The sequence below is a fragment of the Bombus pascuorum genome, chromosome 6 (genome assembly GCF_905332965.1).
Source record: "Bombus pascuorum chromosome 6, iyBomPasc1.1, whole genome shotgun sequence".
Lineage (NCBI taxonomy): Eukaryota > Metazoa > Arthropoda > Insecta > Hymenoptera > Apidae > Bombus > Bombus pascuorum.
The window spans coordinates 11,392,040-11,414,402 of record NC_083493.1 but is presented as its reverse complement, the minus strand read 5'-3'; the positions used below and the strand labels follow the sequence as shown (position 1 = coordinate 11,414,402).

Genomic DNA, 22,363 nt, shown 5'->3' with positions numbered 1-22,363 from the left:
ACACATATCATTCCGGCCTAAGCTTCGCCGCCATTTTGAAATAGAACAGTAAGAGTGGGGATAAGTAATATAGGAGGGGGTAGAAAAGACAGCGCAAGAAAGAAGGGAAAGAGGAGAAGAGAAAGAAAAGAGGGGAAAGAAAGAATTTCTTAATTTGAATTTTTTGTTTATTTATTATTTATTAATTTATTTATTAATTTATTTAAAAAAAATATACACAACACGCGAAATAACGTTCTGACACATGGATGGACTATAGAATATATAAGTACAGTTCAGTGCATTTACGAACAAAGATTGTAATAAGAATCATTAAAAATAATTCTTATCAATTTTCACTTATTATTTTACAGCAGGAAATTAATTAACATCTTTCGGTATTTAGATCTAGTAACAATTAGTTGTGTGTATTAAATCGTATCATTATCATTTACAAAGTATGTTGAGCAACAAGAATATATTTTTATTCTTACTGTTACGTCACGCGAGATGATCCGTGGGGTCGTACGTCCCTCACGGTGGGGCCGCCGAGGCCCACACATCGTTAAACTAATCCGCAATAAACCCAAGGGACAACCACAAACCGAACCTTTTCAGCTTAATTTCTATTTATATAAATATTTTTGGTTTATGGATGGTACTTAGAACAGTCCTTAGGTTTATTGCTAGTTACTAATTCCTCTTACTACTTACGGAGAAAGCCGATTTTTGTCTAGCGAAATAGCAGGTTTCGCCACGAGTCACACATGCAGGAGACTTTTCCCTCGTATTTTATTTATTAACATTGGCTATAACTAATGGGCATCTACCATTTTCTACCGAAAAGTGTAAAAAAAGTGTGAAACGAATCCGCGTTCTTAGTTCAAAAGGGCACTCTCACACCGAGCTTTCCTCCTTAATAGACGGCTATGTTATTGTTCTATCAATCCTCGGGCAATCAAGTCAAACTGTTCTATCAATCTTCGCGTAGTCGAATCAAACCTTGTTCTTCCACATATCAAATCTAGTTAAACATTAATCGGGCAGTCAAATCAACTAAACATTCGAGTAATCAACTACTATACTTTCCGTCACGACAAAGTCAATCAATTCCTATCTACGCAACAAGTGTTGTAAATTTGGACGCGTTATTGTAAATATATACATATCATATAACTGTAGACTACAGTTGTATTACAAAACAAACACCCCTATTATTCCACAAGAAATAAAGGGATCGACCTGCTCGTGATATCGATTATTATAATCGTAACGGGAATTTTCGACTCCCATTGACGCGCTTCAACGCGATCGCGTCTCCCCGCGACTGGACGAAAAAACACTTACATTTCGATAAACAGTCAAATCAACAATGAAGATCGCGTTTATACGCGGCTAATCGATATTTATGTTGGTTAAGTTCTTTAAAAAACCACGACGTTAATCAGAACACTGTGTATATTTAACTTATTTAACTTATTTATCGAGGAGATCTATTTACTATTATATTGTATCACATCATAGAAAACGAAAGAATGCACCTCTGTGATCATTAATTTCGAACTTGGTGTAAAACTTTAACAAGAGCGCGCACACGGCGAATCTACACATGTTGTTCGGTTGGCTCTACATTTTCTGTGCGTCTTCTTGCAGATTCCCTTAATCGTAATAACTTCCGTAAAAGGAGGTGAAGGCTGTATCAGAACTAACGCTTGGCGGTATACTTGTCGCGTCCATAGTTTCTTTTTCGCTGCCAAGGGTCGACGTTCTAACGTCGAGGGTACCACTCACGCCAGACATCCCTGAACTTGTTGCCATTTCCACTTCTCCAACGTCGGGATGAGATATATGTCTTAAAATGACGTCTCTTTAATCCACAGTCAATCGTTTATTAATTTCTTGTCAGGGCCGATGATGAAAATAAAAAAATACAACGGGGATGGAGGAGTTGTTCTTATTATAAGAGAGAATTGTAACTGAATTTCTCACGGGAACCATCTTTTGAAAAGAAAAATAAAAAAAAAAAAACATATTCAATCGAAGAGTGAATGAATAGAACATCAATGAAATTGAACATTTAAGAAAAAAGCTCGAATCGATTGACACATAAATCTTTAAGACTTTTCAGTGTCGTTAATATTTTGCTTCTTTTAAGAAACCACGAGTAACTTTTTCTTGATATCTCCTTTGGCGTTTTTCTTAGCATACAAGTTATTCGATCGAACGTACCTTCCAAGGCAGAATGCTCGCTAATTAAAAAGGGTTACTTTTTAAAACGTTCTGTGAACATTACCTGTAATCTGGAGCAGTGAGTTCAGTGTGTTGTCTTCGCGAGTTCGACGACATTGGTGTTCTCTTTATCGCGTAGATATATATGCCTGTCATTGTGAGCGTGTACGAGACGAAGTACAATGCGTGAAACTGGAACAGGTAGAACGAGACTTATTAGCATATGTAGCCATGTATTGTTTGTTATATAGGTTGTTGCAATAGATGATTCTATTCATGTAACACATAGCTTCGGACACATACGATAAACCAGAACAATAACGTTACGTTCCGATTACATCTTAATCTGAAAGGATCGTATCGAATGAAGATATACCTTGTATTGATGAACCAGCATGCCAGATAAAACGTTGAAAGAATCTGCGGTGAGTAACGCTAGTTGCAACGCAGTTGCACCGGACTCGAACAATATAACAGGTACCAACGAGAAAAAGACGAATTGCGTGATGCAGTAAACTATCAAGAACGTTATTACTGGTACATTGTTCCATTGAAATGATTCTAACTTTAAGCTCTCTAGTATGACCCTGGAACAATAACGATATAAATCATAATAATCAATTATATTGGATCGAAAATAATCTTCTTTTCTGGCGAACAGTACTTACATTTGTATACAGCATAATATAGTACCGAAGAAACCGATCATGCCGAGATATTCGATAATATCGACTGTCTTAACCGTTAATTCTTGTAGTACGGTTGTTATAGAAAACAATACCGCGCCTCCAAGGCACAGCATATCACCAACAAGATGATTCTTTCCTTTGTGGAAGAAAATTTAAATTGAAAAATTCAATAATAAACTTTAATGCTTCTTTTTTTCTAATTTGAAATTTATAATATTTGGCTGTAGACGAATGTTATGGATATAGATGAATTTATCGAACAATCACCTGTAGTCACAGGATCTTTATTGTCATCAATCCCTGCCCAAACCAAGCATCCTACACCCATCAAAGAAACAGAAACGCCGACTATGTGTACCATCCGATATCTCACCCCTAGAACTAAACACGATAGCGCCAATGCAACTGGTATGGCCACACAATCGAGCAGCTGAAACAAAATTATTTCATAATTAAGTTAAACATTGTCGATTCTTTAAGTCGTTAAAATTTTAATTCGGAATGAGTGACGATAACGAAGTTTATGATATTCGCGCGACGTTCGATTAAGAGTAAACAAAGAGGGGTAAGTAAGCCGGTTCGAAGACCTGGTATCCTCCTTTCATTGGTGGTAGTATATATCCGATACAATAGTTGCGTTCCGTGCCATTCATCTCAGCCACAAATACTACGTGCGCCGTTTAATTGATGGCTAAGCGACGAAAGTTGCATGCTCAACCGCATATAGATTGTGCGGTGTAGCGCTTGCACCTTATTTTATCGAAACCTTATTTTATCGGAGCTCTATACCAACGATGAAGAATAAGCCATTCAATGATGTCATTTCGCTTTTTCTAAGCTCTGGATAAATACGAGCTTCGTAGAATTTATATTTAAAAAGAGAGAAATATCGAATAAAAGGAGCAAGTTACAAAAGAAATATTTTACATTCCTTCAAAAGAACAAAGAAATTTGAACAAAAGATTTTCATCGTATAAAAGAATTTCCACGTCTGTATAGCAAACTCTTTTGTTTTTAATGACATTTTTTATGAATTGTCTTTTTATTTCGAGTACGCGAAGAGGAAAATATAATAATTAATGTATCATGTAATTTCTGACGTACGAAAGCTAAAAACTTCGTTATTGTTGTTTGGCAAAGTATAACGTTGAAATCCCACGTGACGTCATTAGCACGTACCTGTATTCCGGCTAGGCTAGTGAATTGATGCGAGGATGTTACAAGTGTGCACGCTTCGACGTCAATGAAAGCCAGTAGCAAGTACCTCCATCCACGGGCTCGTATGACAGAAATTAGGCCATTTCCTACCCCTTTGCAGGACATCCAGGTTGTGTACACAAGACACATCATAACATAATGCGGGAGATTTTGTCCTGTTCCGCGGAGAAAATTTGCTGGCTCGTTATATCAAATATATATACGTCTACGTACGATTTCAAACGTAATTCTAATTAAACGCAATTTTCGTACGCCGATTATCTATGCATGTGATTAATCATTAATGACATACCGGTCGGAAGCGCGAGCTGATACGCAGTGTTGATGTGATGATTCGCCAGTCTCATGAAGCATAACACGAGAGATAGAAATTGTCCCAATATTATCGCTCTCCACACTGACCTGTTAACAATGAAAAACGCAATTAAAGATATCAAGCATTTCATACATGATAAGCCTGAAATGATGTAGCCGTAAAATTGCAAAAAATTAGCAGCAAAGAAACTTGTAAAGTAAACGTAAGGTTAATTAAATGATAAATCATCGATGGACATTTGAACGGTATCCTTTTAACGATAAAAAAAATCATATCAAAAACTATCTGTGATTGAAGTAAATATGAAAATTATATTCCATGAAAGTAACAGGTCTCCGATGCGAGACAACACGAGATCAATGAACTAAGAACGTTGTTTTTCCGCCCACGAATTGTACGCAAGAAAATTGCTCCTAAACACCCGCCACTTCTATTTCTGGTGTTCCCCTTCCTCTCACCGGTTTAAAGGAGGCGAGAAGCCGGTTCAAGGGTGGTTCAACGTTCGACTTCCAATCGGAGGGTCCTTGCCGATTAGCCAGTTTTTGCTTACGTACCATTGTCCCAGGTCCGATATGTAATTTTCGATCTTGTCGCAGACCCCGTTCCCGGACTGCATCACCGTATTTTCGCCGTAGCGACGATCACCCGCTGACACTCCCATGCCAGGGTGCATATTCGCCCCGAGGCTTTTAGCCACAGGCGCTAGAAGAGAGGCGCCTGCGCGACCTCTTTCCCTCCATCGGCTCTGCATAAGCAGGGACCGGTATTTTTCGTTTTGCAAGTGCGATGAGGAACAGTGTGCAAAACCGAGAAACACGCTGTTCCATGGATGTCCTTCCCGTTAGTTATCCTACTACGCTGCATCGATCGATGAGAGTACAATCCAGTTTGCGTTCTATCGGAAAACGAGATTTACCTGGATCCGTCGATCATTTTTATTAAAAATAGCTTTGCTCGGTTCTTTTATCAGGTAGCGTTAGAAAGTTATGGTTCGAAATTTCTTGGATTGTGAGTTTTTAAAAAGTTTTAGAAGATCGATCACTAAGGTTCAATAGCTCCTTGAAACTTTTTTATTAAATAGCGTTAGAAAGCAATGATGAATAGCTCCTTGGGACTTCTTTAACAGATAATGTTAGAAAGTCACGATCGGAAATTGTTTGGTTTGATGAGAACGTTTGAAAGATCGATCGTTGAAAATAAATAGCTTTGTTGAATTTTCTCATCAGATAACGTTAGAAAGTTCCGATTTTAAGCTCCGATGTTTGTAAGTTTTTGGCGAGGTTTAAGAAATCGATGGTTAAGGGTGAATAGCTTCGATGAATTTTTAAACTAAATAGTATTAAGAAGTTAGTATCTAAAGTTCTTTGAGTTGTGACGTATTTCTGACGAGAAATTTTGAAAGATCGACCGATCTATAAAGATGAATAGTTGCTTGATATTTCTTTATCATTGTTAAAAAGTTACGGTTTGAAGCTCCGAGCGTTGCGAGCTTCCGATGAAAAGTTTTGAAAAGTAGGGCTGGAAGGACAATCATGCGATCTATTTTAAATGTATTTTATTCTACTTAAAAAGTAATTGATGAAGTTTTCCTGGAAAAGTTTCGAGGAATAATTTTGTTATTGTTACTTAGTAGCGGATATGATATCATTGAATGATAACGATAAACCTGTACACTGTTAATTGACGGTACTTATGACAGTATACTACTCAGAAACTAATGGAATTGTTAGAACTTAATCTTAAAGTTAAGATTAATAATCTGTGGAAGACACAATGTTTATGTTAAAATAATATTCAGTGATGTTTATTAAACAGAACTACAGAACCAAATGTATATAAGCGAGTGATATAATTAACAACGTATGGAGATTGTTGATTGTTGGTCAGTTACTCTCAGACTAGACGTAGGTAGTGACCCATGATCCTTTAAATATTTTGATCGCCACTCTCTATACAGTAATGAATATGACCTGTGTAAGTGTCCTGTTCAAATGCCTATGCGTGATATATCGTTGTATTCCAACAGGAATATTAGTTGCGAGGGATTGGAAAGGGAGCAAAGAACATCGAAATAAAGAAGTATGTCTTTCTTTATTCTCAGGTAATCTTGTCATAGATCGTTATTTACAACATATTGACATGTTTGATTACATCGCGATTTCAGTCGTCAATAATTTTCAAAGAGCTTCCACGTGGTCGTAGAAACCTTTATAATTTGATATAAACTTTGAAACATCTTCAACTTACGTAATATTCTTGTAATATCTCAAACATTACGTTAATGAATTAAATCATCATGCACAAGATGTGGTCATTCGACGTATGAAAAGAAGGCAATCGTAACGTTTATGATAATGTAGATTTGTGCAGTCGGTTCTTTTGTCGATGATCAACAACTTTGTAAATTATCTATCTAAGGAGAGGAAACTGTTGATTATACGGTGTGTCCAGCCATCCTTACAAAGTTGGAAAAATAAGTTGGAAAAATATTTCACCAGTCTCCCAGCTTGTTTCGCTCGTTTGCACGCGCTACTGGAAATGCGAATTTTTCGATCTCGTACGCGTGCAACTCGCGCAATTCTTAATTAATGTGCTCTAATCCGCGCATCGAAGAATTCGCTTAAAACTTGGAATAACGATAGATGTCGAATGTAGAAGATACACACGCGTTCAATGTAGTTTATCTATCGACAAACTAGCGAGAGTATAGCGTTTGAAAAATTTAAATCGTACGTTATCGAATGTTTGCGATATCTTAACGCGACATCTTTTCTTTGCGTGTAGAAATTACAGACTAATATTATCGAAGACGTTTCAGGAAGGGAGATCTTCCTTGGTAAATCGATCGATCGATTGGTCATTTAGCTATATGTAAAACGACATAAATTTGAAAAATTTGTTTATTTCTTCTTTGCCTCTTCCTCCACTGACTCGTTCTGTTTGCGGAAGCAATCACCGACCGGGAAAAAGTCCCAACACCTTTGCTGATACATGTTCCACACGTACGTTTCTTGACCGGTGTATTCCGTGTCTGGTTTGTTGATTAAGTGCATAAGGAAGAACCTAGAAAAATTTAAACCACGATGGTTAGTTGCTTGATAATTGATTGCTTAAAACATACGAACGTATGTGAACGTAACGTACATATAATTAGCAAGATTATGCTCCTGTTGAACATGTGTATCGAAACCATGCGGTACCGTATCGAAATATTCTTTTCCTAAGCCACAAATGAAACAGTTGCTCTCCATGTTCGTTTTTACGTTTTCGAGCTGGTCTCGAAGCTCACCGAATGCATCGATGATTAAACCTATCGTGCCAAAAAACAGCAGTTAACGTCCTAGTGCCAAGAAGGAGCATACTATTAAAGACATTAAAATTTTCTTCGATTTACCTTGAATAATAGCCAATAGAATGACAATGACGAAGAAGAAGAAAGTGATATCAAACATGATACGGTAGACTTCATAGTCGTCGCCATCAGGTTCGCCAATTTCATCACCGATACCACCACCAGCCCTAACACCTTTGTACAGATGAAATACGAAGCACTGAAACGTAAATATAAATATAGATAGTTGAACAATTTGTTCCAACAAGTTGCATAAGCATCGAGAGAACATTTTCTGTTATACCGTTAACATATCATGACATTTCTTGTCGACTTCGTCGTCCTCTTCTTGAATATAGAATTTTCTGAAGAAGTTGAAGGCTATGACAGTGTATATATAGACGACGATAGTTAATAACATCACTGTTAACACAAGTTGTTTGCCATTGTGCGTGACAGACTGCAAGATCGTTCTCAGAGTTTTGAAACCAACCGCGACATCCAGCAAATGTGCAGCGAAGAAGAAGTTGTTGTAATTGCCAAGGATCGAAAATGTGAAATACCATAAACTATACAAAAATGCCTATAAACAAATATAATAATTTAACATATCTGAACGAACTGAATTTTACTAATATTAATTATTTACTTACGTTATCCGTGATGGTGACTCCAGCTTTCCATACTTGATATCTCCAATCGATATTTACGATACTGAAGAACCAAAGATCGTAAGTAAATAGAAACTCGTATAAAAGCTATAAAAGCTGTGTAATTTTACTCACAAGTGTATCAAACCAGAACCCTCTTCCTCTTGTTGGCTGAACGAAGTCTTTTCCATGCCAAGCAAGTTGCTTATGTAATCGAAGTCATAAGTCTCGCTGTATTTCTGTCGAACTTTTTTCTTCACGAACTTGTCCCAATAATTCACGGGGAACGTTTTTGCCGATATCACCATCTTGTCCCAATGCGCTTTGATGTCATCTTCTTCCGGTGTCTCGGCAATATACAGACCATCGAACTCTACGCGTCGCGCAATTTCCTTTTCCCGTTTGAAGATAGCCAATGGCACCTACAGCATACATTTACATATTAACACAAACATGTTCATATAATCGAGAGAGTTGAATAATACGTAATAATAATTAATGTTCGTACTTTCAAGTGATAGTAGGCAACCAGCATAGCAAGAGAGACGATAGCATGAAGGATAGCCATGAGTCTTATAACGTGTGCCATGTAATAGAAATCTTCTGACACCTCCACGTATTCTAACGCGTACGCATCTTCCTCTTCTTCCGACTCGTCTTCTCCGCTCCCGCTGCCTATTTCTAAGCCACTGCCACTTCCAGAACCAGATGCACCCTCACCGGACATCTCTGCCATTATGTCATTAATCATTTGTCCGCTTCCTTCCTCATCCCCTTCGCCGGCCAATGATGTAACCTGTAAGATGATTCATGACACAATAATGTAAAATAAAATATTATTTATTTCATGAAAATTTTAAGCAAAGAGACGACTTTGCTTATCTAGTAAAGTTTTGAAGCGAAGAGTTACGCTTACCTTGTAGAACAGCAACATGAAATTGATACAGAAAGCGAGAACTAGAGCCACGTATTTTAGATTGTAGAAGTTTCTAGCCAAGAAAGAGACGATACGATGGGTGTATTCGGAGAAGTCGATAGTAGATGTTGAAGGCTCTGCTATCGTTTCTTGTTTCGCTTCCGCTTCGACAGCAGCCATAGCTGCTTGTTGAGCGGCCGCTGCTTCTGCTGAGGCTGCTGCTTGGGCTCTAGCTTGTTCACCTCTGTTCAGAAATATTTAAATATATTTCGTATCGTGTATATGAATTGCTTTTCGAATTCCACTTATATCGAATCACCTGCTAATTTTATTATTAATTCGAAATTGCTTCTACAAATACCAGAAACAATACCCTTTACTTCGACAAAATTGTTTACCAATACAGTTTTCTAAACTAATAAGATTATATACTGACTTTTTTAAACGTTTGTGTTCTATGAAACAAATAGTGATTCCAAATTTTTTAACACCAGTATACAAATAGAAAATTCAATTATACCCTAATAAATCAGCCAATGAAACAGGCGATTCCATGTTATCTCCACCACCTTCAGCTCTTGCACCTTCTTCGCCAGTAGCTTCTTCAGGTGTGCTTTCGCCAGTTTCTTCGATGCTCGATTGAGGAGTCGATGTTGCCGATTCGTGGGGCGCGATCTTTATCTGCCCACCTTCCTCTTTGGTTATATCCATTCCGAACGCTTGTACCTGTATACAAAATCGAGAGAATTTAATCAATCTGTGTAAATTTCTTTTTATAGCTATTATGCACATTTTTGTATATTTTTTCAAACCTGTAAATTAGATTCATCCGGTGTTGGCGGCAAAGCAGGCAAATGTCTTATCGGCTTTTCTTCCTCTTCCTTCACCTCGACTACAGGTTCTTCCACATGTGGTCCTTTCATTAATGCCAACAATAGCTTCATAAAGTATCCAATTATACAGCCAACGCCAAAACCAGAATAATAGAACGCATAGAATATCATCTTGAAGAAACCAATGAAGAGTTCCAGGAACGTCATCTGTTGCATTTCAGCGATCTTGTTCTTGATGTTACTAGGGGAGAATATGGAGAAAAAGAAGTAAATGCTGTCCTTGAATGTTTGAATGCCTCTTCTGATGGGATCTTTGTTTCTTTCTTCGTCATCCTCCGTCATATAGGTGTACGATGATTCTCTCGCCTTTCCGATTCCTCCACTTTCTTCTACCGCCATCAGCGCACTCGCGTGTTGCATTTCAAAGATAGCATCCTCGCAAAAGTTGATGAAGGTTTCCAATTTTTCCTTTTCTCCAGCTTCAACTACGGTATTATAGAAGTATGTTCTCTTTGACTCCTTAATTTGTGGTTTCTCCCATTGCTCGATGTTCGATTCCTTAATCTCGAAGTATACACGCTCGATCTTCTTATTTCCACCGAGAATTTCGATTCTTCCAAGATACGGTTCGAAGTAGTTCAATACGGAGCCTGCCGTTTCCAAAAATCTTGCCAGTCTCGGTTCATTTGGCATATGTTCTGATAAATTTGTTAACAGAACAGCAAGATTGAAACCGATTTCTTTAGCCGGTTCGTGGAAACGATCCATGAAAGCCACGTAATCGATTTTACCGTCGTGGTTCGTCTCGCAACAGGCCAACAAAAATTCGATCTCCTCGCTATAGAAATTTCTCTATGATATTTTTTGTCACTAACTTTAATATATAAACATAAAGAATAATACGTACTCGGTGTAACTCTTCTGTTGTTCCATTTTCTCTTTAAAATCTTTCGGATATACCCAGCCATCGCTGTTGAGATCTACTTCCAAGAAGCTTGGCGACGATACGAGGTCTTTGAGCTTCAAGAACATGTCGAAGTATTTCAGAATCAACTCGACGTTGCTTGCGGATTCTACCAGCGTGTCCACCATCTGCTTTCCAATGGTTCCATTTACGACGTTACCTACGATACCAAAACTCGTGAAACATCCATCGAAATAGATTTCATAGAAATATAGATCATCGTTAATGATATCTATAGTAGTTATTAATCTAACTTTATTAGTAAATATCTTAGTTTCGTATAGATTTCTTTATCGATTCGAAAGAAATACCTTCCAGCATAGAGAGCATCATAGTGATCATATCCTTTTGTAAGTTCAACAATTCCTTCAGAAGGTCCACTTGACTCGAGTGTTTAGATAGCTTGTCCTGCATATGAGAGAAGAGGAAAAGGAATCCACCAACAGCGTCCCACAATCGAGAGTGGGCAAGTGCCTGTTGATTCTGAGCGCAAGGTCCTTGAATCACTTCAGTAAGGGTATTGAATACTTGACTGGCAACGCCGATAGCTTTAAAGAAATTAGCTTTGCCAGCAGGATCGATGAGTTCTTTGCTGGAATAATGCCAGTAAAAGTCCATGATGGATTCCTGTAGGCGTAGTAGATAATCGACGGTGCAGATGACCACGTTCACCGTCGTCGTGTTGCCAGCTTGCGTCCTCAGATAATTCTGCCAATCTATTGATATTGAAAATTATATCGATTATATTTCTTTGGTCTCGTCATTGTATATCTATACACGCAGTGGATGTAAACGTCTTTCGGCCGAAGCATACTTTTATTATACCGTTAAGCTAATCACCGAGGAAAATGAATTAATTCGTTACACGTGTGACGGCACTCGGCAACAATGTATATCGCCGAAGTGAAGTGCCTAATGAATCATCAATATTCCAACGGTCCTTCCGCCGAATGTTTGAGAAGAAGGTGTGCGTTGCAACGGTCGCGGACGCCTAGCAAACGCATGGATAGTGGGAATATTGAAGGGTGACAAAAAGAAAAGAATCGAATCTGATCGACAGTTGAGTCTGAAAGGTCAAGACATTGCAATAGGGCAGCGAGATTGACTTGCGAAACCGAGAACGATACGCGACGCGATCAAAAGAAATGCACTGGTTAATAAATATATTGTTGACCTAAACATCGAGTGATTATTTAACGCGTTACACCCAATATCACCCCACACGGATTCCTAGTTTCTTGAACATAGCAAGTTCTTTATTTATAGATTTTTCATTTTTTAATGATGAATAGTTTCTGAAAAAGAAAAATTTTTGAGGGGGAAAATATCCACTGCATCTTACAATATATTAACGATAACAGTTAAACATTGGGGATAGTCATCAACAGAGCGTCGTATCGTGCGAGTGAAATACTTCAGTCTCAACAAGATCTTACAACCGTCAGAACATCAAACTTAGCAACAATCAAACAACAACCTAGTTTGGGGGCGTTCAATTCTTATCTTGTCTAACAATTCTTCCTATCAATTAACAACGACGATCGTTGCCTTTACTTCCTTACCGAAAATTGCAACTGATTAATCCACTTGTCCCTTGTTCTAAGCAAGCTCATCTCAAGTTTCACTTGCACTCAACTTTCCGCTCAAGAAACACAGTAAAACAACATAGTTTCGCGTACGTTATCATTCATCAGCACATTCAGTCTTCTAAGGTGTTCTTTTTTAAATATATAGCTATATTTAAACGTTAAAACCCTGCGTCAAATTCTATTTAACTACCCTTATCATTTTAATCGAGATGGGAAATTCGGGTGAATTTATGACTCTTCCGCGAACACAGCCGAACACTTACCAAGATTGTGGCCTTCGCAAGTCAGTTGAATGAATCGAAACAGAGCGCACGTAAATTCAGCATCGTGCATATTCTTCTCTCCAGCAGCTCCTTCAGAGCCGACTCCAAGACCTTCTGCTTTTGTGTTCCTCTCGAACGCATCCAAATCCAATACGCTACAGGAATTCATCAGACCAGCAATCGAAGTGAAGAAGCCTACATCCTTCTTTTCCTTCAGGTGGTTCAGCATTCCTCGTTGAATTTCTATGTTACCACCTCGCAAGATAGAGATTCCCAATTCCAAAGTCTTCATTACCATTTCACTAGGGACACCTTTGCATGCTGAGATATGAAGCAGAACCATCTCTGCTACGCCACGATTGGCAAGACGCGTTTGGTGGAAAAGAAGTTTCTGCTTCTCCATTTCTTGTTCCTAGATAATGATCGAGATTGAATCGAGAATGAATTTTATAGTTAAAACTGTTTTAAAGTTGTTGATGGTTTGTTTCTTTATTTAGCTGTTTATATTTTCTTTGATCTTACCATAAGTTTGTGCATCGGTCGCTTTAGGGAGAGCATTAAAGAAAGCATCATAGAATTCGTTAATGAAGTTACAATGCTTATGATATTGGATGACAGGAGAATCATTGTCGAAAAGGAACATAATAGACATATGTAGAAATAAAATTGATTTTGTACAGAGTGATCAGGGAATAGTCTACTGTTGATGCAAGCGTATTTACAAACTTGTATATGTGTATGTTTCAATAGGAATAATTTTTTAAATTAGGTTAACTAGATCCTACAATGAAATTTTGAGTAATTGATTGACATTATATTTAGCAATGGTAATATCGAATTTTTAACGAACGAGCGTACGTATAGAAGCAATTGAATTTCCGCAAACGATTACTTGTTCTTACCATAAGTGGCTTATAGCCCCGCTTCTACAAGGTCAGTACGCGAGAAAAAGATACGAAAGTGTTAATAATTTTCAAATACATTGGACAATCTCCCATGTTTGTATTTTTCATAAAGGAATGTTCAGTAGTTCAAAGAGTTTCGTTAGTAGAAATTTTTGTTTTTTAAATGTTTCAACGAATATTAGAGAAAGTACTTACATGGATCGAGGCGCCACCTTCTTCTTCACCTCCTCCTCCACCCTCGTCTTCGCCTTCCTCTTCCTCTTCGCCACAAGATTTTGATATAATTTGCGCGTAACTCATGTACAAGGGATCTTCTTGTAGCGCGCCAGATCGCTCGGTCATAGCGCCACGACAGAATGTTGTTACCAATTGCGTAAGCGGATCTGGTTTTCCTTCGTCCTCGTCTTTGTCCATTTTCTTCAGTTCCGCGTCCTCGAAAGATTGCTTTCAAGAAAAGAAATAGAAACAAAATATGAATAACGATAACTCTCAAACGAGGTAACTTACAAACTTTTGCCAATGCACATAAAACTGTCTCGCTTCTCAATCGTATCATATTTTTGAAGATTTGACATTACATATGAATTGCATATATTTTTTAATTTGAATTGCATGTGATTAATCGCCGATACTTTAGACAGATTCATTCACAAGATGTTCACTCGCCAGTTCATTATTATTCTTCGCCCATGTGAATTCTCATTCTCACAGTGAATAAAACGATAATTATGGAAGAAAATATTTCTTTACGAAACATATTCTTACCGTAAGGTCTTCAATCATCACTTCTTGGCCAACATTCTCATCCTGCAACCAGAGCTCGTAGTATGTTCGCGCGAAGATATTTATAGCCCGATGCCTGAAATAATATGTGAAATAATTATCATTTGTCAAAACTCGAAGAGCCATTAAACGTTCATTTTACCTTCGTAATTTGTAAAGTGGCTCACTACGCAGACATGCAATCGCTGCCCTTTTTCTTGCTGCGCACAGCACGCGTTTCCATCCATCCCGAGATGGTGGAGGTTTCGTTGCCTTTTAGCAGCATGCACACACAACTACAGTTGTTAGATCACTAACAAACAATTATAGGAGTCATTGTTGATGGTTAATATTATTTTTTGCTACTCTTACGATTAGACAAGCTTTCGTGGAAAACAACAAAAAATAACTGAAATGTTGGTTACTGGTTTACTTGGTGATAGCGCACTAAAAGTATAATATTTAAAACTCAAATCGAAACAAACGTCACGCAACAAAAGTATAGGGATTAAATAATATATTGATTATCCTAATTTTATTGTACTTGATTGCTTTTTATTATTGTCAGCGAAATAAACACAAGGTGTCACGGTACACTGGTAACGCGAATCAAACCAAAAGAGGATACCTGGGCAGGGAATGTAGGGAAGTTTGACGGAAACAAGCGATCACTGCTCGTTTACGTTGTATCGACACCACGGATCGATATTGACCCTTGCTCTGCTGTTGCGGATGATCTATCTACTCAAGAACATAAAATTACTAAATAAATCGAACACGTCTTTCGAACGAAGAAGCTTCGCGTATCTGAGAAACAACTATCGTAGAATATTCCAGGAGACAATGGTTACGTAATACTTGAAAATGATCCTTCACTAACCATATGTAAACCGTAAAGAACTTTGGCCATGTCTGTGATCCTTGCAACCACGTCCTCTAGCTGTTGTGCTTTCACTGGTTCCATGGAATCCTTCTTCTGACCTAGTTTGGAGTACAGATAATGTTGCCAGGACATTTCATCAGCTGGGTCGATTTTGTCTGGCAAAGTGAGTTGCGTCTTCGCGAATTCCGAGATCTCGTATTCCGGCATCTTCTTTAGGAATCTGTCTTTGCAGTGTTGCACTAATTCTTGTTCGCGACCAGCAAATAAGTTCAGACCAACTGGAAGCAATCTCTTCAAACAGGCTACCATTAGGGAAGCCTGCACTTCTTTGTCCTTATCTCTTTTCTTGTCACGGTGTTTCTTCTTTTTCTGTTGGATAATGGATTATACATTTAACTTTTTTTTATTAATTTTGTTATTTATGCAATATTTATGTCGTATTATCTACAGTTATGTGCATTATTAATCCTCTGTAAGCAATCTTTTACACCACGAGTTTAAAGCTAATTTTTATTTTTCTGAAAAATTTGACTTATTTGGCCAGAACGCTGTAAAGATTAAGCATGGCAAAATATGCTTACCCATAAATAATTAGTTATAATTTCCATGGACCATAGTATTTATTAATTATAATTACCATTTACTGTATCGCTATAATAGTGATTTATGATCGTTTAAAGTCACTATTGATTCTTTCGTATTAAAATACCAACCTTGCCTCCTCCGGAAGGTGCTGTTCCATCCGAAATAGTAGTAGGTCTTCTGGTCGCTGTCGGCATAATGAGCACCATATTATCGATCTCATTAGCCGATATGAAGTTTTGTTCTTCTCTCAAGAAGTACTGAGACTTGGACCAAATATTAAATATCGCTGCTACGTGATTATAAAGATCTTCTGCTTCTGGAATGTTATTCCTCAGCCAATGATTCCTTTGCAAATCAACGTACTTGATCAAAAGAGGATAGAATGAGTAGATATCGCGAACCAGAAGTTGCCAGTCTTCTTGAATCTGTGCTTCGATTTGTGACGTGTCATCCGTGGATGATTTAATAAAACCACGAAGAGATTCTTCTTTATGGAACATAGTATCCGTTCGTTTTCTGACACGTTCAGCAAGTGGTAAGAATGGATCCTTCAGTAACTCTTCTGATGAATTTATAATGATCTGTTGAGTGTAAGCAGCAATACGAGTCATCCAAGGAGCATTTTCGTTACCGATGTTCTTTTTAATCAACTTTAATACGTTCTTCAGCAGTTGATTCATGTGATCGCTGGTAACCATGCTGACGTACGTTCCTTCTGTCGGGTTTACATTGTCTGGCCCTTGAGACCACCAGAAAGGCAGATAGGAGCAAAGTAGAGGAAGAATAATGTCAACTACGTGGGGAAGATCGTTGTAGGTTTTCTCAGACTCGACGAATTGATCGACTTCCGTCAAGATCGTCTCTAGGGTAGGCATACTCGATTCCATCTTCATCATGATATCTTGTGCTTCCAAGGAATGGTCGGCTATACGATTCAAAAGGGAATACTGATTGTGCTTGTTTAAATGTGGCTCCAAGAAGGCCACAGGGAAACAACTAGAAAAGGCACCTAGACAGGAACCTAAGCTGGGCTTGTGACGCTCGATTTCTGTCTTCAAATATTTTCTGTCGTGTGTTAGGGAGGCATCTACACCGAGAGTGTATAAAGACGCCAGCATTTTGTAGGATGCCACCTGAATTTCGTCCACTGTTCAAAAATACAAACAGATCAATTTTATTGTGCATGTGTAGGTATTCTGTTCGATTAGTGAACATAATAATACTCGTTAAACAGTTAATAATATATCTCGCTATCTTCTATCGATATCACTAGACTATGGATGTTTGTGCAAGATAATAACTTCATAAATATGATCTAAAAAACGACAGTCAGAAAGAAAATTATTTTATCCGCTAAATGTTACAACATTATATTTTGAATATTTTTACATATTACATGTATTTTGTGCATGGCTGGAATTTCAGGTTTCCATAAATGCACAAACAAACATCGCAGTCTGGATATCATAAACATTCACTCGATTCACGATCGAGTATCATTCGTAGCTTCACACATATATTAAAAGGCTTAGAAGAATTTTATTTCAACTCTACTTACATAGCAAATCGCTACCATATTCGCAGGCAGCCAAATGATCGAACATGGCTGTGAGCACTGGCAAAACCACGCTATTGATATACGACAAGGATGTAGAAGTTTTCAAATGTGTTCCTCTCAGATGACTGTATTTGCCCTCTTGAAGATTAAGAATCGTGTGTCCTAAATCGTCTGCAGTGTTGTTGAAAAACGTTAGCATAGACGTTCTGATAAACTCAGGACAATTCTTCACTAAACTCTTCGCGTCTATGCCTTTGACTAGTACTTGAAGACAGCGGACGGTGATCCTAACATCCGGTCCGAAAGCAGCCAATCTAGATCTCAATAAACTGGCCAATTTACAAAATAGAGCTGCTACCATCTCCTTCTCTTTCAAGGACGCAGCTCCGACATTGTTGGTAGCCGTTGCCACAGCGATGAAATAGTTTTTGTGTGTGCTAAAATATTTTTCCATCAGTGGCAGGACAACTTTACTGAAGAATTTGATGTCTCTTGTAGACGTTTTAAAGCTATTTCTACGACTGAACGTGTCGGACGGTTTCAGTAATTTCATGTTGATAGTAGCCTTATCCAAGTAGGCTATCAACTTTTCAAGTAACGAGTAGGCGAATCGTAATTCCACCGAGGCTCCAGCCGTTGCAACTTCTGATTCTCCGCCTCTATTCGGTTTATGAAGCTTGTAACCCTGATATTGCAGGTACTTGAGGAATTCTTGGGAACGTTCGCGATCCTTTCGTTTCTCCTTATCGGTCAAAAGATCATACGGAACTAGTTGAGGATGAATACCACCTCCTGTGAAGGAGATAAATTAACATTTATATGTTGATATTAAATAAATGAGTTATTAATAGAAATATCTTGAGACAAATATTTGTGTTTTAGTAACAAATTATTTAATAATTTATTTCGATTCTTCATCGATACAAACCACAAGTGATGAGTTCTTCCTTCTTCTTCTTTGCCCAAATATCGTGCGCATTATCCGCGAGACGCTCTGCCATGTTTTGCATTTCTCTGCTCAGAGTCAAATTAGTCATATCAACTGGATGAGGATTATAATTAAATGGACTCGCTGAATCAGCCTGAAATATTATTTTTTATTCGTAACATATAATTCAGCTGGTGTATCGATAAAGATATATGTAAATAGAATTTTCACTCACTTGACTTTTCGATGATCTTCTCATGGAACTACGATTGGTAGATGGTACATCCACCTCTGCATGTTCAACGCTCCATCCTATGGCCAATAAAGCTTTCAAGCTCTCCCTGACTGGCTCTTTGTATCGTTCTCTCTCGTAATCGTTTAACATGTTGTACGGCTTCAGCCTGGGATGAGTCTTATTCACTTCAGACCATTGTTCGCCGTAGGTCCAACCGTTTTCTAACTTTCGACTGGCCCAAGCGTCGTGGTAATGCTCGGAGAACTTTTGGACTATCTGATTGAGGTCGTTATTGAGAACCACACTGTCGAATATTAAAACAATATCAGTATTATATAATTTAGAATTTTCATTCGCCGATTTTGTCGAATCGTAAAGCACATTTACGAAGGAATTTTATAATTTTACGAGAACTACATTCTTTCTAGAGGTGTTAGACAAAATTTATGACGTTGTTACGAGCGATAGCTATTTAATTTGAAAGTTTTTAGATTTTTATTTTATAATATTGAATGCAAATATTCAGTTGGTGCATGATCTAGAAATTACGAACTATATTCAGGAGATTTGTTAGACAGTTCACATTGAAATTTTCGTATTTTCACTTTTACACGTTTTGGTAACAAATTACATTGTCATAAATCTCGTAGAACTTTCGTGAGAAAATAACGAAATAAGGTTTTCTTAAATGACTATTCATTCATATTTTTATAAAGAAAAATATAATACCTAGAGGTATTGATTGGCTGAGGATTATAAGGTCCATCAGGCGACTGTGCAGATGCAGATTTACTTCCGTACCACTCGTCATCGTAATTTTTGGACAATGAATAATCAGGCGGTAACGCGCAACCAATAGCTGTGAGACAAGGTAGAGCTTTTCCAAATAGTTCTGGTTCGTAGTCCATCTTGGATAACGAATCGAAAATGTTGCTGAAGAGAACCATAGTCAGGCGTTTCTCTTCATCGCTCGATGCACCGTATGCGCCTTGTCCACCGGTCGATCCGTAATATTTCGCGCAACGATCGTAGTGAAGGGTCAGCAACTATTATAAAATTATGAATACCTTCAATAGCACAGAATATATTAAATAATTCAAAGTACGATAAAACTTCATTTATCGCGAATACGTCGAGAAGCAAACAATTTATGTAACAGTTGTTCACCAATTTACACAATAATAATAATATTTCACATTCAAATTGGGGGATTTAATTGACAAGAGTTCGATTAATCGATTAACTAAAATTTCGTTTCAATAAATGCAGTTCAGATAAATGAAATTCAGGTATATTTCATTTATCATCGTCATATTTTATACTCTACAATATTTTTCAATATTTCATAGAATTTGCTTTACCCTTAGAGCAACTGTCGTATATTCTGATAGTTTGGACACGTCTACGGTCAGCTTTCGAAGCAGCTTCAACAACATGCTGGGTTGCATTTGGCTAAAAAGAAAAATACATTAAACACATATCATAAAGAAGTAAAAACGTGAGGGCACTGAGTACTATAAGCGCCATTACCCATATAGTGTAATTACTGTGACTACAATCGTAGGCGAGAATTAGCAATTTAGAATAATATTGTTGAAACTTACGAGACATTTAACTCGTGGACGTCTCTTGTTAAGCAACAAAACGATTCCGTTAATCATTTTAATTATATTTTGGAAAAAGATCGCGCTTACCTGGTCAATGCCACGAGGAAATCCGACACTGCTTCACGTTGACCCTTAGTGAGCATTCTGTTCTTGCTCAATCGATATACGGTGTGCAACGTAGCATCTAGTAAACTGGCATAGTTATCCGCCTCGTTGTAGAATTTCGAATGTTTAATCAACAAAGGTAGAATACTGTTTCCAATGTAACGGTTCATCGCTAGCGCCATGTCTGATTCATATCCATCGTTCTAAAATAATAATTTTTTTTTTAGTTTATTTTGTTTTTTTTTACAATTTGTCCTGAAGGACATTTGGTAAAGTGTTATGTCTTATTGGTAAAAAAAAAATAAAATAAAAATAAATATAGCATGTGGGTGGCTACCCCCAGCGGGGTGCCATCTTCGTGTTTGCTAGGTTATATCTTTTATGAAAATAATAATTGAAATTAAAAGAAGAAACAAAACGATTCGACGTCCGAGTAATTGGTTACGAGTAGATTAATATCGAGTCTGTATTATATTTACCCTATCCAACATAGTGGCGGCTCTGAGATCGGGCAAAAATGCTTCCTCGAGTATCTTAAAGAACAATTCTCTGGTTTCGATTCCGTAAACGCGCTCCAAAAACAGAACGATGCTCTGTTTATGTCCAGGAATCAAACCAGACGGCATATCGCTTTTTGGTTTCTCTTCGCCTGCCGCGGGATTCAATAACGTGAACCTCAAAGACAGGACACCTTGTAGATCATCGAGTGGCACCAGAGATCGAAGAATAGCCCTCGCTCGAAGAGATTCGTTCTTCCCTGGAAAACATGCTTCGATGTAACCTCCTTCACAAATATGCGATTAGCAAAGAAAAGAAAGCTTTGATTTCGTATATATTACCGACGGATTCTGTAGAAGCCTCTGTTGCTCGTCAAAAAATAAACACTGTTATTAGATAAATAATTTTGAAAGTTGCGAGAGATGGAGGAGCTCGTGCATCAATTAGGCCGCAGGTTCTTAACCATTTCATAAACATAAACTATCCGAAGCAAAGTTAAAGAATTTCTGTACCATTAAAAAAAAAAAAAAAAAAAAAAAAAAAAGAAATGTCTTGCATGTAGGAATTTAAGGCTGGACGTTAATCTTCGTGTTCAGTTAATCTTCGATTTCAGTAGGAAGCTCTTCTACGTATTTGGCTAGCCTCTAATTATTTAAATACGAAGCGATCACAGATGAAGATTGAAACTGAACTCGTAAATGGTATCATTTTTATATTGTATATTGTAGAAATGCATAAATTATTATTGTATAGTACTGGTTAAGAACCGTTGGATCGACCTATAAGCTTGGAAACGAAAGTAAAATCGCGAACACTCTATCGAAATAAATAATGAAGTGGTCATCGACTAGTGATACTTACGAAGGTTCTGCATATTGCGATATCGTAACCCATGGAAAAGGGAATTCAACTTTTACTTACCTTGTTCGATAACAGAAGAATCTGGAGCGCAGCGGCCTAATAGGTCCACTAAGGTACAGTAGAAGTTCAAGATCGCAGCTCCTGTATCGATATAGTCTTCGTCGTCGTCTGATTCCGGAAGCGGATGTTCGAATTGCATGAGCGCCGTTGTACCTTCTGCTTCGTCGTGCACTTTCCTTCGATCAGCGATTCGTTCGGACATCTTATTGGCGTCTATGATAGCTCTTAATAGACCCTCACCCTCGCCACGAAGCGCTGGTCCCAGACATTCCGGTCTTCTGATCAGCAAACGGATCACCAAGTTTGCATTTTCTTCGACGCTTTCACCTAGAAGGAATTATTTCGAATTATTTTCTCAATGCGACATAGCACGACTTTTTTGATATAAAATAAATATCT

The 22,363-nt window shown here is 37.7% G+C and overlaps 2 protein-coding genes across 14 annotated transcripts in view; both read right to left on the bottom strand.

The window, feature by feature from the left end:
* Window positions 1-1,321: 1,321 nt before the first annotated feature.
* LOC132907620 (solute carrier family 35 member F2-like) lies at window positions 1,322-5,146 on the bottom strand. Of its 3 annotated transcripts, none has more exons than XM_060960871.1 (8): window positions 4,986-5,146; window positions 4,408-4,517; window positions 4,077-4,270; window positions 3,165-3,327; window positions 2,877-3,033; window positions 2,585-2,795; window positions 2,273-2,400; window positions 1,322-1,831 (listed from the first exon to the last, which is right to left on the bottom strand). In XM_060960871.1, exons 1-8 carry the CDS (start codon window positions 5,102-5,104, stop codon window positions 1,639-1,641), a joined length of 1,275 nt encoding a protein of 424 aa, XP_060816854.1. In that variant the 5' UTR covers window positions 5,105-5,146; the 3' UTR covers window positions 1,322-1,638. The 3 variants fall into 3 exon arrangements, with proteins under 3 accessions (XP_060816854.1, XP_060816853.1, XP_060816855.1); XM_060960870.1 differs by having other exon boundaries at window positions 1,322-1,846; window positions 4,986-5,145; XM_060960872.1 differs by lacking the exon at window positions 4,986-5,146 and having other exon boundaries at window positions 1,322-1,846; window positions 4,077-4,320; window positions 4,408-4,489.
* A 1,357-nt stretch (window positions 5,147-6,503) lies between these two features.
* LOC132908115 (ryanodine receptor) overlaps window positions 6,504-22,363 on the bottom strand; it is a 40,970-nt gene continuing 25,110 nt past the window's right edge. For 6 of the 11 annotated variants that reach the window (XM_060961773.1, XM_060961774.1, XM_060961778.1 and 3 more), the window contains 26 exons: window positions 21,965-22,291; window positions 21,025-21,302; window positions 20,528-20,748; window positions 20,195-20,285; window positions 19,563-19,879; window positions 18,834-19,137; window positions 18,599-18,752; window positions 17,671-18,462; window positions 16,241-17,259; window positions 15,525-15,896; window positions 15,273-15,385; window positions 14,648-14,741; window positions 14,078-14,326; window positions 12,978-13,389; window positions 11,437-11,841; window positions 11,069-11,285; window positions 10,141-10,999; window positions 9,849-10,054; window positions 9,329-9,572; window positions 8,921-9,208; window positions 8,548-8,834; window positions 8,416-8,476; window positions 8,067-8,345; window positions 7,826-7,982; window positions 7,576-7,741; window positions 6,504-7,494 (listed from right to left, as the gene is read on the bottom strand). In XM_060961773.1, coding sequence (XP_060817756.1) covers window positions 7,332-7,494; window positions 7,576-7,741; window positions 7,826-7,982; window positions 8,067-8,345; window positions 8,416-8,476; window positions 8,548-8,834; window positions 8,921-9,208; window positions 9,329-9,572; window positions 9,849-10,054; window positions 10,141-10,999; window positions 11,069-11,285; window positions 11,437-11,841; window positions 12,978-13,389; window positions 14,078-14,326; window positions 14,648-14,741; window positions 15,273-15,385; window positions 15,525-15,896; window positions 16,241-17,259; window positions 17,671-18,462; window positions 18,599-18,752; window positions 18,834-19,137; window positions 19,563-19,879; window positions 20,195-20,285; window positions 20,528-20,748; window positions 21,025-21,302; window positions 21,965-22,291 — 8,075 coding nt within the window. In that variant the 3' untranslated portion in view covers window positions 6,504-7,331. Of the gene's footprint in view, window positions 7,495-7,575; window positions 7,742-7,825; window positions 7,983-8,066; window positions 8,346-8,415; window positions 8,477-8,547; window positions 8,835-8,920; window positions 9,209-9,328; window positions 9,573-9,848; window positions 10,055-10,140; window positions 11,000-11,068; window positions 11,286-11,436; window positions 11,842-12,977; window positions 13,390-13,499; window positions 13,521-13,879; window positions 13,904-14,077; window positions 14,327-14,647; window positions 14,742-14,807; window positions 14,918-15,272; window positions 15,386-15,524; window positions 15,897-16,240; window positions 17,260-17,670; window positions 18,463-18,598; window positions 18,753-18,833; window positions 19,138-19,562; window positions 19,880-20,194; window positions 20,286-20,437; window positions 20,462-20,527; window positions 20,749-21,024; window positions 21,303-21,384; window positions 21,406-21,964; window positions 22,292-22,363 lie in introns of all 11 variants that reach the window. The other 5 variants (XM_060961769.1, XM_060961770.1, XM_060961771.1 and 2 more) reach the window with 4 other exon arrangements.